General features: G+C 44.3%; 1 protein-coding gene across 6 annotated transcripts in view; it reads right to left on the bottom strand.

The window, feature by feature from the left end:
• HIVEP1 (HIVEP zinc finger 1) overlaps positions 1 to 17433 on the bottom strand; it is a 151823-nt gene extending 134390 nt beyond the window's left edge. For 2 of the 6 annotated variants that reach the window (XM_053248797.1, XM_053248792.1), the window contains exons 1-2: positions 17264 to 17433; positions 8908 to 9039 (exon numbers count right to left, since the gene is read on the bottom strand). In XM_053248797.1, the coding sequence (XP_053104772.1) occupies positions 8908 to 8953 (46 nt within the window). In that variant the 5' untranslated portion in view covers positions 8954 to 9039; positions 17264 to 17433. Of the gene's footprint in view, positions 1 to 8907; positions 9040 to 12633; positions 12816 to 14288; positions 14329 to 16859; positions 16958 to 17263 lie in introns of those variants that run through there. The other 4 variants (XM_053248787.1, XM_053248791.1, XM_053248788.1 and 1 more) reach the window with 4 other exon arrangements.
• Between the last annotated feature and the right edge of the window lie 448 nt (positions 17434 to 17881).

Here is a 17881-nt window from a genome sequence, read left to right as displayed (position 1 = left end):
GAATCTTGGTATAAAGTTTTTCAATGCCCAGTTTTCAAAAACTAATCTAAACTTATGTCATTTACTACTGTATATCTCTCTTTTGGTCACTGACCATAAATAAGGTAATCTAATCTAAACTTACTGGTCAGCAAGTCAGGACAATTTTAAAGTTCCTCAGAATGTACTTTTCCGGTTCTGAAGGAGAATATTACTCATTATTTCTTTACTTTGCTACCAACATTTTGATTCTTCTGAGGAATGAACCACAAAAGAACCCTGTTATTTTTTTCTGAATATATTTGTCCCTGTATTTGTCCCGAGTATTCAATTAATAAAACCACTGATAATTTAATATTATGTCTAATTTCATCAAAGTTTCTCAAAGCAATGAAAGAGACATTGTATGCCACTTTATGAGATTAGCTCCACATATCCTATTAATTTGAGTGTGATAGATCCAACCTTGTGATTGTGTGGATTTTTCAAAGGAGAGTTAACTTGAAAAGTCATAGTCCAACCTATAACCACCACCACACCTTGAAAATTAGGTCCTACACATTTTATGGATTCCTCATAGAAAGATAATGGGGGCACCATATAACTGTTTTAACCCCTGACCTGTATCATGGGGTAAATGCTAACCAGCTTTCCCTGGAACAGAGATTCCTATATGTTATTGATTACAACTTGCATCATCCCCGGCTGCAATGGCCTTTGGCTGAGAATAATGGGAATTGTAGTCAACAACATCTGGGAACCCCGGAACAGGGAACACTGATGTTACTGGGAACGCTGGCTGTATAAACGTAGGAACACCATGCAAATCACTGAATTCACGACTTTGCCTTTCCAGGATATTTTCACCTGCATTTGGTACCCAACATAACCAAAGGAATGACTACTTGATTAATCTCTCTATTATGTAGACAGGGTAGAAGACTACCCTCCATCCAAGCCCAATGTTAAATCAATTGGAAGGAAAACTACACCAAATTGTGTGGACTTTCTCCACTGAGGTAGTCTCCATTCCAGTCCAATATTAAGTCAATACAGATAGGAAAATAGGTTTTATTTCCTCTTGCAAGCCCAACTTAAAGGCCATGGTGTCTGACTAATACTCAGAGGCAGTACATAGTTTTGCACTTCCTAGTCTGGGTAGATAAAACCAGCCCCTCCTAGAACATCTAAGGTTTGGGATGGGTAAAGCATTCGAAAGCATCTGACCTCACTAGAACAAGGGCAGAAATAACAGAGGACACATACTTCATTAAGCCTGGCATTAATAGTATACAACTGATCTTTCCCCACTTCTCCTGGTGGACAGAGCCCAACAAAAGGGGTGGGGGTGCAGCTTGGGACCAGGTGAAACAGCCGGTAGATGTAGATGTTGGGTGCCTGGCACTGAACAGCCTTGCTGAACCTTGCTCACCTACCAGTGAAGATAGTGAGGTAATGTGTTGCATGAGAGGCAGAAATGGAAGAAGGTGGTCTACAGCAGGACAACCAGTCCACTGAAGACATAAGTGAACATGCAGGGGTAGGTGTAACACAATTCGAGGCGCAATAGAAGAAGCGATGTTTGTGGTTACAGTAGATACTCAGGAAAAACAAAGGCTGAATGTACATTCATGCAATGGAATGAGAGTCAGAGAGAGAAAACACTGATTTAGAAGCCCCTTCACCTAATAGCATATCTTGGCCTGCTTATCCTGGCTGGTGTGTTTCATGGCAATCATGAAGTGTTGCAGGAACCGTGAGCAGCATGTTTGGGGCACTCAAACTTCTGTGCACCAATAAGCACAAGACAAATTAAGGCCATAAGTTTAAGATTCTGTAACAAAACTATGTGAAATGAGAGAAAAGTGATTGACCACCTGGCACCCATTAGAGATCTCTTGACCTTGTTTATGTAGTAGTTGCAACAGTGCTGCATTATCAGGTCCAACCTAACAATGAACAGTTGATGGGTTTCTAAGGGCACTGTTCCTTCTGGCAATCCATGCCAAGCAAAACAACTACGGTTTTAAAATATGGTGGTGCTGTGATGGAGCAACGTCCCGCCTGCTGTCAGAAGTTGTTTACTTTGGGATAGGAGGCAAGCTAGAGAACTACAACAAAGACAAGTAGGCCTGCATGTTGTATAGCATCTTGTACAGCTATGAAACAACATTGGAGAAATCTGGTGCAGGTGCTGGTGATGGGAGAATACCTTTTTCCCAGTATAGGAGTGGGAGAAGCTCAGAGTTGATCTATGTAGGCCCTATGAGACACAAGCCAGCTGTACTCCCAGAGATGCAACCACATTCACAAAGGGAACTACTGTCATCTGTGTATCCCATAGGGCCACAAAAAAGCTACACTATTACACCTTACAATGTGACAAAGAGCAGTTTTGACAAACTAAACCTTTTGGTGAAAATGTACAGCTGCAACCCAGAGGTGGCCACTGGCACCATTTTTCAATCTGATGGATGTTGCTACCATTGCCAGTTCCATTGTCTGGATATAAAACTATCCACACTGGGAACAATCGTCTGCAAAGATGAGATGTTCCTTTCCATTCTTAGTGAACAGCTCATAGATGTCAGCCTAAGACAAAGATTGCTGGATAACCAGCATATCAACCAGCAGATAAAAACAGCATGGATTGTGCTGGGCTATCATCCTTTGAACACTGTAGAATGCAGCACAACATGTTGAACTGTGCAATCACATAGGGCACCCCATGCTTGGGAGGGGGGTGGGGGAATCATCACTACATACCCCTAAAATGAAATACATTATTACTGTGGAGTCTGAGGTCTGGAACAGACAGGAGACATCTCATGTAACTAACAAGGCTAATCTGGAGTAACAATTCCTGCTCTAGAACGGGATTTCAAGATACGGGGTGACAGTTAAGAAAGCACATTATAGAGAAGCCTCATTTTAAAAACAAAGAATTTTGTAGCACATAAAAAGATGAACAGATTTGTGGTGGTATTTTGTGGCACCAATGAGCATCTAATGAGGTGGCCTCTAGTAGTCCTTGAAAGCTTATGTCACAATACACTTTTAAAAATGCCACAAGATTTTGCTGTAACAGACTATCATAGCTATCTCTCTAGAACTAATTTTACAAGTCATCTGAAGATAAGAGTATTTGGGTTCAAACAAGATTACATTTCCATCTATGTGCCACCAGTGAATCTAGAAACCTCCTCTAAAAAGTGGAAGTAAGTAAGTAAATTAATTATGGACCTTAGACCAGCTTCACCTTAAAAATAATACACTTATAATTTACAGAATATTCAAATTACTATTACAAGCTCCACACAGTTTAGATGCAACAGAATAAGTTATTCACACTCTCTTCTAGCCCTATTGAAGAAAGGATTACCCTGCGTGTAAATACTTGGAACAGGAGCTTCCCATTACGGAAGCAAGGTGTGTCAGTTGCCTAGAGCAACAGATTCCAACTGCAAACCCACCACCACTTCCGGCTGTCTCACCCCACCTGGACCCACTGCTCTCCCCAGAAACATGTTTTGTGGTGCACCAGCCATCATCACCACCCTTTGTCCCTACTGCGCTTAGGACCCTATGCCTGCAAGGATCAGACCACGAGCTTCCGACCAAAGCCTTGCATTGCCTTTGCAAGGACTCACTGTGAGGAGGGAGGCTACCGGCAAGCTTTCCTCTTTGCATGGAGCCCTTGCAAGGTTAGAATTGAAAGCTTCTGTTCAGACCCCTGCAAGGCTTTGTTAAGGAGAAGAGGTTGCCTGCTGGCAACTTCTCCTCGTTACCATGGCCCCCTTGCAAGAGGCGGTCAAAGTGGCGAGAAGCAGCTACCTGCAAGCAGCCTCCTCTCAACCCCTGCCCCATTTAAAATGCTTCACGGGAGAGAGGTCACAGATTTTGCCTCACCTCAGGTACCCAAATACCTTGGCATGCCCCTGCTTAAGAGTATGAAAGGCAAAAGAAATAGCAAAAAGCACATGCAATTTTGTGGGAACAGGTTTCAGCCACTTAATTACAGGAAGTGTTAACATTAAAGCCTGGGACAACTTTCATTTTGGATATGAGAGTTGAAGTCAAATAGTAGTTAAGAGCATGAGTTAAAACTGGATGCCTAGTCAAAGTCTCTGCTCTGCTGAACACTGGTGATCATAGGGCCCAAGATGTGGGCCCTATTAATGTTACATTAAGCACACCATTAGAGCAGATGTGCCTCCGCGCCACCACTCCTACATAGGAACCATGGGGGTGTGTGATACAGATCAGGAGTGCAGGAGGGACAAAGAGTTAAAGCCCCTCCCCCCAGCAAGCCACAGTCCCAATCCAAATTGGCTCACTCCATCCCACTCCTATTTAACGGAGAGCACATCCATTCTAGTGATACACTCACTGTAACATGTAGTTTGGCCTTTAAGTAAGACACTCTTTCAACAGCAGCTCTCCTTTCTCCCTGGCAAATAATGCATGGACAACAACACTGGCCTACCTTTTCTCAGTAACATACAGGAAATTATCAGAGAACTTTGAAACAGAAATGATCCAATACCAGGAACAAGATAGCATCCAGGGTCCACACCTACTCCATCAGGGAATATGCACATAAGACAGTGTCAAATTACAGGCTCTCAGCCCTGCCTCTCATTTTGATCCTTCCTACTAGAATGCTATTACTCAGTCATAGAGGTGAAACACACATCTTATTCACCACACACTTCTGGCTGTTCACTCACAACAACCCTGAGCCATTTTTGGAAGGGCGGTATAGAAATCGAATGAATGAATGAATGAATGAATGAATGAATGAATGAATTCTGCTAGGTCCCAAGATCTGGCCTAAAAGGCTCCATAAATAGTATACACATGTCAGTATCTGAAAGAAAAATATTGATCTAAATGGGGGCAAATATTTTTCTTCAGACTGAGTCACAGATTTTGCACTGAAGCCTAGACTTGATCCATTGCAAGCACAGATGGGGTTGCATCAAGATGTTCTGCAGTATGTTCACTACTAAAACGGAAACCTGCTTATGCTGAAATCAGATTGCTCAAAGAGCTCTTCTAGCTTTACCATTAAATAGCAACTTAAACAAAAAAATCACCTCTCATGTGTAGGCCTCTGAAGCACAAAAAGTGAGGTGATGCACAAATATTTAAGGACATCCTGACTTCTTTCCCCTTGCAAAACTGAAAGGCCTTCCTCTTTTTTTTCTAGTGTGAATTATGCTACAATAAAACAATTCTAAGTGAAAATATTTGGTAATTCAACCAAAATATTGGTCAAATACTTTGACACATCAACAGCCAACTGTCAAACCAAACTGCATGCCTAGTTCTCCAAGAGAATTTTTGCACCTCTTATAAGCCTTCCTGTGGCATTCAGCAAGAGGCCAGCCATACCCGAAGCAGCAGTTTTAGATTAGACAGGGCAATTCCCATAGAAAGCAAGGGAATAGGGGCATCCATTTACTTGCTTCATGGAGCAGTGCTGATGAAACAAGTCCCTTCTGCTGCTTTTAGCATGGGCAGTGCTACTACCCAAGCAAGCAGTACTCCTAAGGCACTAACCTGCATAAAAGAAACTTGTACATTGCTTCCAGCCTGGCAGACACTAATCACTGCATGAAATTGAAGGATACCAAATATACTTCTAGGCCTAGAGAATTACTGCCACTTAGATCAGAAACTGCCCAGGCTATCAGCAGCATACAAAGCACTACTTGCCCACCTGCCGGAGGTAGCACACAGAGCAGCACTCCTGGTTCCCTTTCCTGGTGTCATAGATGCAGAGTGTGCTGTCTCCATCCCCACATCCTAAATGTGCAGCCTCTTGGGCTCAACTAGGCTTACTTTCTTAGAACTGTATCAATAGAGACTTGTGCTACAACAAAATTAAATTTTAAAAATGCAATCAAGTTTGCAGAGCATCATCAGTAAACAATGTCAGGAGATGGAACAGTTTCACTTGATTTTCCCCCAGCAGCGAATTCCAGAATAGCCCCCAAAACTCTAAACTTAATTCAGGCCAAACATAAGGGCAAACGATAGATTGTAATTTGCCCCGTTTGGTTTGAATTAAGTTTTAGAACAGCAGCCATGGGGTGGGGCTGCAATAAGGATCAACTGCAGCATGATAATCCTTTCCCAACCCAGTCCCACTGAAAATGAAATTAGAGTTTCCCCTTTAGGTCCTTTAAGAAGGACCTAAAAGCATACCTGTTTAGTCAGGCGTTACCACCCAGGGACTTTTTTGTATGGGGTGGTATATAAATGTACTAACCAGCTAAATAAATCAAATCAATCCTGTCCCTAAAGTTGCTTTTGGCCCTGGGAGAAAAAACTTTCATTAACCTCAATGAAACAGCAGCTTTGGGAGTGCAATTTTTGTTGAGACCATGGTACAATGAGATAAGGAATAAATTCTGCTTCCACATATATCATAGTCCCAATTCCAACTGGGTACCCAGTTTAGCAAACCATGTGGTTTGGCTCAGAGACCGCACTAGAAAAGACAAAAATGGTTTTTAAAATGCAGATATAACAACATTGCATGCCAGGGGATGCTCCTAAATAAAAATGAGTGTGGATCTCTTGACTCCTGCATGGCTAGGAAGGAGACAAAGAACCTCACTTCTGCCTCTCATCAGATGCAGATTTCATGCAATTACAGAAATCGTCCACTTATCTCACAGAGATGTTCAAGAAATATTTGACCCTAGTCAAATTAGTCAATTGGCAACATTTGTTCAGTCTAGTCAGTTTACCAATGTTCAACTTCAAGAACTAGAAACTCTTTGGGGAGTTAGATTTCCTTAGCTCAGCAGATATCCTTAGACCTTGGAACAGCAAAGCAAAATATTGCAAGATCTGCAATTAGCTGAGAGTGCTAACAGCAAATACTGGGCTTAGACACTAACAAAAGCATGTTGCAGTATCATACAAGCACAAATGGAAAGTCTGAAGGCAAGTCATAGATATTAGTAGTAAGTTTATTCTTTCAGCAGGGCCAGTATTTTCATATTAAAAGAAAAAATCCACCCTGCCAATTAAGTGGAAAAAGTGAGTCCTTGATGGAAAACACGACAGCACAAACTCAAACTTCTCTTTCAAATAAAAATTATTATACACACAGTTCTAATAAACCTCCAAGTCGATATTTCCACAACAGTCAAAGGCAATTTAATCTTTTGGGTAATTGGATATTTATATAATCTGTCTGAACAACTACCTCTCATTCAAAAAGTATTTTCTTCAGCATTCAATGTTGGCAAGTTTAAACTGATGCACATTGGGACGTAAAACCCCAACTTCAAGTATACGCTGATGGGATCTGAGCTGTCGGTGACTGACCAGGAGAGGGATCTTGAGGTCACGGTGGACAAATCGTTGTCCACCACAGCTAACATCATAAGGCCCTTATACAAAACTATGGTGCGGCCCCACCTGGAGTACTGCGTACAATTCTGGTCACCACATCTAAAAAAGGACATTATAAAACTGGAAAAGGTGCAGAACTGGGCAGCAAAGATGATCTGGGGCCTAGAGCACCTTTCTTATGAGGCAGGACTACAACACCTGGGGCTATTTAGTTTAGAAAAAAGACGGCTGTGTGGAGACATGATAGAGATCTATAAAATCATGCATGGTGTGGAGAAAGTGGAAAGAGAGAAATTCTTCTCCCGCTCCCATAAATCTAACAATAAAACAACACTAGAACCAGAGGTCATCCCATGAAATTGATTGCCAGGAAATTTAGAAACAATAAACAGAAGTACTTTTTCACGCAATGCATAATCAACTTGTGGAATTCTCTGCCACAAGATGTGGTGACAGCCAACAACCTGGATGGCTTTAAGAGGGGTTTGGATAACTTCATGGAGGAGAGGTCTATCAATGGCTACTGGTTGGAGGACTGAAGACCACCTCCAGCATCAGAGGCAGGATGCCTCTGAATACCAGTTGCAGGGGAGTAAGAGAGGGCATGCCCTCACCTCCTGCCTGGAGGCTTCCAGCAGCATCTGGTGGGCCACTGTGTGAAACAGGATGTTGGACTAGATGGGCCTTGGGCCTGATCCAGCAGGACTGTTCTTATGTTCTAACCCCAATACAGATTGGGACCACACTGAGAGCAATAGGTTGGACTACCACCTCTAGATACTATTTTCATAAAATTAGGACACATATCATAAGTCTAATAACTCAATAAGCATATAGTCTAATTTGGCCCTTAAGCACTGCAACACCACACATAACTTCACTAAAGTTACACTACAGGTGAACCCTGTAAGTGTTTAACAGAGCATTGCCTTCATTTTTCAGCTGGCACTGGGACATGTCTGAGACCTGAACCCTAGGAATACAGCATAAGAAACCCAAATGTAAACACCAATATTGGTGAAAACAAAAAAGTGTTAACCCTCAACTGTGAACCTAAAAGCTTATTATGTACCCTGATCAAAGCTGCATCCCTCAATGTGACATCTCAGCAAAGTTGATATAATCAGGATTTGAAAATCCTCAACAGACTAAGCACCTTCAAAATATTTATTCAACCCTATACAAGGATAGCACTAAACACTTAATGCTTGATACCCATTAAGTGGAAATATGTTTCTATACTTGAGCACATGCAACTAGAAAGCTTGCATCAGTAGCACTGGATCAGCCCAGTAACAGTACAATTGCAGACCCTCCCTTAATTTTGTTATTTAGTGAAGCTACAATACCTAGCTAGAATTTTGATAGAGTTCTGGTACTATAAGCAAAATAATGTATATTTCTTCTAAATTATTGCATATTATAATAATCTTTGAGTGTGTTTTAAATGCAAAGAGATGTAATCAAGTTTAAGATATACGATCTGACTTGGTTTTCAATTGTTTGTCAGTTTTTGCAATATATACTACTACAGTAGCAGAACTTTCTTCTTACCTCTCAGATTTCTCGGATTTATCTGTTTTGTTCGAGGCATTCTCATCCAGTCATGAGCAACTTTCCAGAAATGGAGAACAGACCAAAAGCAGCTCCATAAACATGCCAGTGGGGTCAGTTAATCCACATATTCTGAAGGGGGGGAAAAGTGGTCAAATTAGGTAAGGTCACAAAGCAAGACATCTAGAAGTATCATGCAAATTGACATGATACTTCAGAACCACATGAGCCACTATTATCTGAAATGTTAGAATGAACTGGGGTTTTTTGCATGCCAAAACGTTTCATCTCTATATTCTTAAGTTCAGACAGAATGCTAGCAACACACACAAAATAGTTTAAACACAAAAATTTCCTGTCTTATTTCTTCCAAGTAGCATAAACGCCTTTAGTAGAAGTTACAAACTCATGGTTAAACACAGAACTAGGGCTTTCAGATTTAATATATTCTCTTTATACACTGATCAGTCACCTACCTGAGCATAAGCCAAAGTTTGAAAAACCACACTTAGCAAACACATGTTCCATGTAAGCATCCATACAGAAAAATTCCAAATTGAGTCAACTCATAACTAAAGTACCTCCAACACTGCAACCAACATCTGGATATGGCAAACTATTTTCATTGTATTTTGTTATTGCCGACTGGTTTTCAGATTTGACATGACCAATTACAAATGCTTATGCTAAGAACATAAGAACTGATGTGCTGGATGGATCAAAAGTTTAAAAAAAAATCCAGATTTTTCTTCCCCACAGCTGCCAGCCAGATGAGCCAAGGTAGCAAGCAGAGTATATAAGAGATGCCTTTCCTATATTGTTTAGGATAAAAAAATCTTGTGCGTCAACTATTTACTATATTAATGTATACTATATGTATACATAATATATTCTATATATATTAATGTTTACTATATTAATGTTATATTAAAGTCCAATCAGTAACCCATCTAATCCAGTATTGCAATTCTGCCTGGTTTCCGTTTAAGGGCTTTATACAGACTTTCCCCAAACTAGTTGCCCTAAGATAATTAGCTCAAAATGGGGACAACTTAACATGGACCCTCAAATTTATTTATTAAATGTATATACCACCCAACTCCAAAGGCTCTAGGTGATTCACAAAAATAAACACAAGTTAAAAAAAAGACTGTTAAAAACAGCAATTAAATTTTTTTAAAAGAAAAATGCAGATCACATACTCTACCATTGGACTATAGCCCTTCCTTTACAACACTTATGACATACAAAACTCGGTTTTTAAAATCAGGGCTTCTGTACATTTAACTGCATGAGAGGCAGAAATCCAACAGATCCCACTTTTCCCAGCCAAGAAGATGGGGGTAGGGGGTGAGAGGAGGACTGCACCTGAAGAACATTTCCCTGTTTATACACTTGTTGGAGTCACAAGAGCCCCTATCAAAAAAAAGTAGCAAACTTGAGAAGCTAGCTACTGAAACAGTCTACTAAAAAACTGGAATTCACTCATTTCATTACTTTAAGCTATGTGAAGGCTTACTTAATGGCACACTGATTTTTTTATTTTATTTTTTATTTTGCTTAATCACATAATCAGTGGTTAACAATCTAATAAAGCACTAACATCTACAGGCTGCAGAGGTGTGACAGGAACTCTAGGAATTCCCTATGTTCCCCTATGTGAACACAACACAAGATTCCCCTCAGTCCAGAAGGGCTCCAAAAGACACGTTGTTAAGGGACAGCAACATGTCACCACTCCTGTGGATCCCTTCAAAAACAAAGAGAGTGCTCTGGAGTCTAAAGGTGCTTGCACAACTGCACTTGCCAGAGGGATGGGAGAAATTGTACAAGAGCTCCCGTCATGCCTCCACAGCTCCTAGAAGCCCAAGCACTTTAATTAGGATGTCAGCCACTGTTTTGAAGGAGAAACCTTCACACACAAACACTCTTGCCCTGCTTCAGTACATCTTATGTGCAATTGTAAGACAGTAAACTGAGACCCACCAATGAACCATTTCTGATTTTTCACTGCTTTGATTTGTGGGTTCTTAGGCTGCTTTCAAGAACTGTACAACAATAAATAAGATGAGGCAAGCTGAAACTGGAGCATCTCAAGGACAGACAAATTACTGAGAGATTTCCTTAATTTAATTACATTCACAGACTACAGTGGGCGACTAACTTTTAGAATATAAATAGATAGGGAGGCCAATGATTGAACCCAACAGCCTAGAACTTTATAATGATGTTCTCCTGCTAACCTCAGTTCCTCTTTTTCATCCATTGTGCACCAGGAACATGGAACAGACTACAGGCATCATACAAAAGACAGCAATGAACAAATCTGGGCTGCTTTTCTACTCTAAAGCAAGAGAATAGGGGCTTCCAATCTGAGTGACACAGGGTAGAAAAGGTTAACACTATAGCAGGAGATGGTGTTTGGGGGCTAGTTGTTCAGTCCACTATCTCAGCAGTACAATGGGGAAGGAATCCTTCCTCCCTGTGCTGTCAGAGTACCTCTTCTTGGTGGGGGGGGGGGGAGCTTGAGGAGGTCTCCTAAAAGCAAGGAAATATTTGGTAGCATAGCTGAGGAGTACCCTCTACATAGAAATTCCTACTTTGTCTGCATGTAGCTCTGCTTCACTGTTCTTAGTGGTCAGCAAAGGGCCACTAAGTTTGTTATCAGAGGGAATGATGCCAAAGTGTTCATCTGTATCCAGTTAAGTGTTCAGAGCCACTAACTAATTAAGCTCATGTACTCGATCCCTAAAAAGTCAGCAATTAAGAGTGAAAACTGACATGTGCTTATTTAACACTAATAATTTAGGGATGTTTGGAAACATGCAAACAGCACATTACATAATATTTACACTTTTAAAGTAGTACTTCCGTTGGCCACCAGTAGGATCCCCCCACCTTTGGACTCCAGGGAAGCATATAACAGGCGCCAGGAAAACGATATTTTCAAATAGAAAGAGATCAGAAGTCTCGTTTTCTTTTTATCTTAATGACTGGGGGTGGGGTGCTAGGGGAGAAAGGCAAAGACGACCCAGTTCTGGTTACAGATTTGGCGTTAGAGCAGAGATGGAAACGAGCGAGCGAGCGAGAGACGCAATGACGACGCGCAGCATGAACGGTGCTGTTGCAAAGGGAAAAACATGAATGAATAAAGAGGGAGGAGCTTGGGAAAACCCCTCTGCAACGCTGCACTGAACAAAGCACAGCACACATGCCAGGAGGTGGTGGAGAACTAGTGCAAACCGGGACCGACCCGGGGGAGGAGGGAGGGGAGGGAAGAGAGACAATCGGGACACCTCCTTACTCTTTACAGCAACGCAGTAATGCCCAGGCGGGAAAGCCTACCTTGTAAGCACTAGGGAATGTAAGCACTAGGGAATACACACGCATGCAGCTGGGAAAGGGCAGGAGTAAACAGGCGCCTGCATGCAAATGCAAGCCAACGCAAACCTCGTCAGTCAGGGACTACAGTGCAAGTAGCCCAGGTCGGGCAGGCTTCTCCCCGGGCCTCGCCTTTGCCACCCATCCCCCGATTCTCCCCTGCCCCACAGTATGCTTTATTAAAGGAGACTCTCTGCTGGGCTGTGTCTGCCCCGGCCGGACGACGCAGAAAGGGCTCCATCAAGCTCAAGAGGTGCCTCTCCCGCCCAGCGGAGACATTTGCACAGCGTGCGTGCGCACCTAGATTTCCCCCTATCGCCACCCTTCCCGGATCCCCCAGCAAACCTGCTCAGTAGACAGCCGGAGCTGCTGCTCTTGCTGATGGCGGCGGTGCTGGCGTGAAGGAGCAGCAGCAGTCGCGGCAACAGCAGCCGGGAAACACGGCGACCCCTGCGCGGCGTCGGCGTCTGGGATCCTCCTCTACTTGACAACCTCCAACACAAACATGACCCGGCGCTAAACCCCCCGCCCCGGCATCCTCCTCCTCCTCGGCAACCCGCCTGCCCCCCCCCCCACACACTCTTCACCACAACCTCGTTCCAAACACACAGCAGCGCCCCACCCCCCAACACGCACATGAACACTCTAGATCTCCCTCACTGCAACTCATTCCCTAGTCAATTCCTGGGCATATCAAGATGAACCAGTCTGACTCCCAAAACACATGGAAGGCCCAGACCAGCCCCCTCCACCCCTAGGTAGAATCCCGGCAGTGGGGAAATGGGAGAAATCATCTCCGCCCACCTCGAGGATCAGCATCAGCATCCATTTCTGATCCGGCGATGCCAACTCTGCCCCCTCCCTCTCTCTCTCTCTCCTCTAGAGAGCCCCTCACCCAAAATACCCAACCGGGGGCCTGTGCAGCCCTGGGGCCAAGTCCCGTGCTCTTCCCTCCATGCCAAGGAACACTGTCCGCTTCTCCCACATCTTATCCAACCCAGGAGGCCCCTACCCCTCCAAGTCTCCCTCACATCCAGCCAAGCGTCCTAAACTTCCCTTGCGAAGATAACGTCGCCTGCAAGGCGGATATCACTCGCTCGCACTCTGCTCCAGCAGAAGCTTAATTCTATTTCTACCCACAACATTCAGGCATGTTTTGAAACACCCACTCAGAATAAAGAACTTCTCGGGCATTTCACACCCAGAAGGACCCAGCATTCTCACATCCCTTTTGTTGAAGCCACATCTTATAAGCACGCATGTACACACACGCGCCCCTGCCAATGCAGAGTCACACCAAGTCGAGAAAGATTCTTATGCTGCCCCCACCAGCTCAGTGTCCCACAAACTTTGCACAAGCCCCACACCCGACCTCAGGACCGACCACCCTTCCTTCGATAAGTCATTCTGCCAGGCAGCCCAGCGCTAACTTTGAGTCGCCCCGTCGCCATCTCTCATCCCCTGTCCTTCCCATTGAGACCTAGTGCCACCCCGCCTACCCCCTCCAGCCCTCCGCCCAAACAGCAAAGCGCTGAACTGGGGAAGGGGAGTCTGAAAGGAACACACGGGCACCAAGGGGGAAGTGGCCGATTCCCCGGACACAGGGAGATGTGGGAAGCGGGGGGCGGGGGGGCGAGGTGTGTGGGGCGTGTCACAAGCACAGACACAGTGGAGCGGAGCGGGGGGCCGAAGACAGACAGTGGGGCTGGGAGTGCGAGTTGAAAAAAAGGAGGGGGAAGGTGGGTGTAGGGGAGGAAGACCGGAGTCGATGGGGCGAGGTTCAAGGAAGGGGTCAGTGGGCGGGGAGACACTAGAAGACGAAAGGGGGCGGGCAGGTCTCCCTCTGAGTGAGACGCTGCTGCCGCCCCCTTTCTTCTTCACTGCGCCCCCCGCCTCAGATACGGGGGGGGAGCCTCGTGAGCGCGGGCTGCGCCTCCGGGGCTGAGGGGAGAGCGGGAGTGGAAGGGCGAAGCGATAATTGGCAAAGGAGGTTGTTTTACCTTCCCTCACTTTCTATTGCAGGAAGCGGGCCGGGTGACGTCATCGGGTCTCCCGGGCCCCGCCCCCTTCCCCTGTCTGCCTAGGAGAGAAGGGGAGGGACTTGGAGGGAGGGGTCACTGAGGGGGTTTCCTTACCGGCTTGATGAGAGAGGGCAGAAGTGAAACTAAAAAGTTTAACGCTGTGGGAGGGGGGAGGGGAATTCCCTTCCCAGAGCCTTCCATTTCCGCTGTCGGGCTCGGGCACTTTCTTATGCTGTGGTGTTTAGTAGTGCCTCTTATTTGGCAAGCCAGTTCACAAGAACTGGTTACCTTTTCCATGCAGAAGTTAAAATAAGGGATTTTGCACTTGACCAGTTGTGCACTCCCCTCTCCCATAAGAATCTTAGTCTGCCAGTGCAAGTTTATGAAGCAAGAGAACAGTTGGAATCTCTTGCCTGAATCCAGGACTAGGGTTTTTTCCATCTTTTTTGATATTAGAAATCAGGAGGTCCTCTTAAATTCAGAGTCCTGTTCCTTTCGAGTAAATGCAGGTATAACCTGTGTTTAACCTCTACATTTTAAGAGAGTCAACTTAAATTCAGAGTCAGCTTTGATGAGGGTAAATATGGTAAGGCATAACTAGTACTACTCCAATTATGCTCTCAGGAGTGGTCCACCTTGCTGGTTGATAAGTTTCTAGCAAAGGATGGTGGACAGGTTGGCTTTGATCTGATCTAGTTAGGAACCACTTTTGCTTAAGAACTTAAGTGATGCTTAACCAGATCAGATCAAAGTCCATGAAGTCCACCATCCTTTGCAAGAAACCACCAACCAGCAAGCACCACCAAGGTGGAGCATGATTTTCTCTGTTCACCTTAGGCCCATTCACATATTCAGTGCTCGTACAACAAGTGTACAGCATACACAGGTACATTCATTCACGTTATATTGAATGTAGATACATCTGTACCATGCATTTGAAGGGCCTGTATCCAAGTTCACTTTTAAAATGAACACAGGTACTGTACTGTCATTCATACAAACACATGTACTAGTGTGCAGACATCTGTTCACACATACAGCATGTCTGAATTGGGCTCTTGTGTCATAGCATAAGTGATCATGCTAGATATATCAGAGTCACAACCTGGGGAGAGATGCAAGGGAAGGGGGAAGATTTAAAAGACTGACTATGGGAGAAGTGGTGAAAGAATGGGTGAGAGGATTAATGTTTGATGGATTCTGCTGGGATCCTTTATATATAAAACATTAGGAATACTTCAAGGGCAATGACAGAGATAGGGAGAAATGGCAGCAGGGCAACTGCACAATCCTTGAGATGCTTATATCTGAATAAATGCCACCGCCAGAGAGCTGAACTTGATGTGTGAAGCTACATGTGACCTGGGCAGCTGAGAGAGATACCACTTATGATAAGTTTGGCCATGAGAGAAGAAGCATAGAAACAAAGTAGCAGGAATAAGGCCAGACAGAGAAAATGAAATATTAGCCCTATTCACACATGATGTTCAATCAGCACACAGTGTACAAATGTACAGATCTGTACATATGTTCACACATTACTATTCACACATTATGTTCAATGCATGTAGAGTAGTACCCTTCCTACCCATACCATGCATTTCAGTTTTAAAATGAATATATGTACAGTCATTCACACAAGGGTCTGCACATATATACAGACACCAATTGGTTTATCTAGCTCATGTGTACAGGCACCAATAAGCATGTACATTACCTCTGAATAGGGATATTGTGTCACAGAAACCATATTTTACACACGGGGATGTACATTATAAAAATAGCTATGTTTTGAGAGATGTAATTAATCACTTTATCTTGTGTCATGAAATGGCTCTGCCCAATTAAGATTTCAGATATAAAAAGCAAAAGGATGGAGGCCATAGCTCAGTGGTTGAGCATCTGCTTTGCATGCGGAAGCTCCCAGGTTCAATCCCTGACATCTCCAGGTAGGGCTGGGAAAGCCTCCTGACTGCAACAGAGGCTGCTGCCAGTCAACATGGACAATGCTGAGCTAGATGGCTCAATGGTCAGACTCGGCACAAAGCAACTTCCTATGTTCTAAGCTGAAAAGGACTATCCTAATGGCACCTCATATTCTGAAAAGGTGATGTTCAGGAACAAACAAAAAACAATAAAAAAAAAGGACTTCCCTTTCAAAGCACAGCCTACCTAAATGTTTTGGATAGGGAAAACTTACAAAAAAACAACTTCCTGCTATGATCTCACTTTTTAATATTTATTCAGTACCAGCAGTATCCTAAGCGCTTTTGGTGGTACAAAGTCAAATCCCATTAAAGATCCTTTTGCAATCGTAGCAGGCTTTCGTGGTGCACATCATGCAAGGCTTCTACCAGGATTGCCCACCTGACCGTCTTTCTAAAGTGTCACCGCTGGAGAGAGAACCACGCTTAGTCGAGTAACAAAGGTTTAAAGCAGCAGACGCAAGAACAAAAGCGTAAAAGCTACTCTGAAGTTGTCTGCGATGTCTCCCCAGCTTCCCGTCCCCCGCCTCCAAAAGAGTCACAACTTGACTACAAGAGTTCTCACCAATGCAGCCAAGCGGCCAGCCAAGATGACCGTCGCACGCCCCCCTACAGAGGCCCATCCCTCCAACGCAGATACACGCGCACCCTCCCATCTATGCACATAGCGGAGGCTGCTGCTGACGCGGAGATCCCGGAGGTTCCTCCTTGTTGCTGCTGGCAGGTCATGCAGGCTGTGCTCGCCGCCGCCACCTCCTCCCCCTCCTTCTCCTCCCCACCCCCCCTGCCCTCGCTGGGTTTTCCCGTTCACTAGCAGCCACGCTTAATCCCCTCCTCCTTCCCGTTGCAACACACCGAGACAAACTCCACAGCCAGACGTTCGCCACTCCGCAACAATGCAGCCAGGCGCCTCGTGCGCGCAGACCTGCTCCGCTCCCGCCCTCCCCCAAAACGGAGGAAGAAACTTACCCGCCGCGCGAAGCCCGCGCTCCTCCTGGCCAAGGAAGTTTTTAAAGCATAAAACGACAAAAGCCGAAAGCAACCCCCTCCGCTATTGGAGTGGGCGTGAGAGGAAATACGAAGGGGAGGCGCCTAAAGCTCGCTCTCCTACCACCGCTGCTCCCCTTCTTTGGCCCTTGCCTGGGCTTTTGCTGTGCTGCTTTGATTGGTTTACACTATCAGCTGTTTATATAGATTTAGAGTAGGAGGTCGTCTGGAATGGAGGGTTTTTTGCTTTTTGCTCTCCCCAGGACAGAGGAAGGGGGGATCAATGGCAAATCCCTTGCTTTAAAAAGAAACTAAACAGAACACGTTTTATGTAGTGGCTGTTTTAAAAATACAGGGTTTCTACAACATATTATCCTGGAAAGTAAGACTTCTTAGGGATATAGTATGTTAATAATGTATTACAACTGATTTCAGAGCCAGTTTAAATAATTACATTTGAAAAATAAGAAAAATGCAGAGAGATTTTCAATTTAAATTATAAAAATTGGAGAATACAAGGATTTAAGTTGCCCGTTCAAAGCTTAATTCTGCCCTCTGCTCTGCCTCACTTTGCATAGATATTAGCGATCCAGTCTTCAA

Source organism: Hemicordylus capensis, chromosome 4 (assembly GCF_027244095.1).
Source record: "Hemicordylus capensis ecotype Gifberg chromosome 4, rHemCap1.1.pri, whole genome shotgun sequence".
NCBI lineage: Eukaryota > Metazoa > Chordata > Lepidosauria > Squamata > Cordylidae > Hemicordylus > Hemicordylus capensis.
The sequence above is the reverse complement of the archived record's forward strand: the minus strand, read 5'-3'. Positions and strand labels throughout refer to the sequence as shown.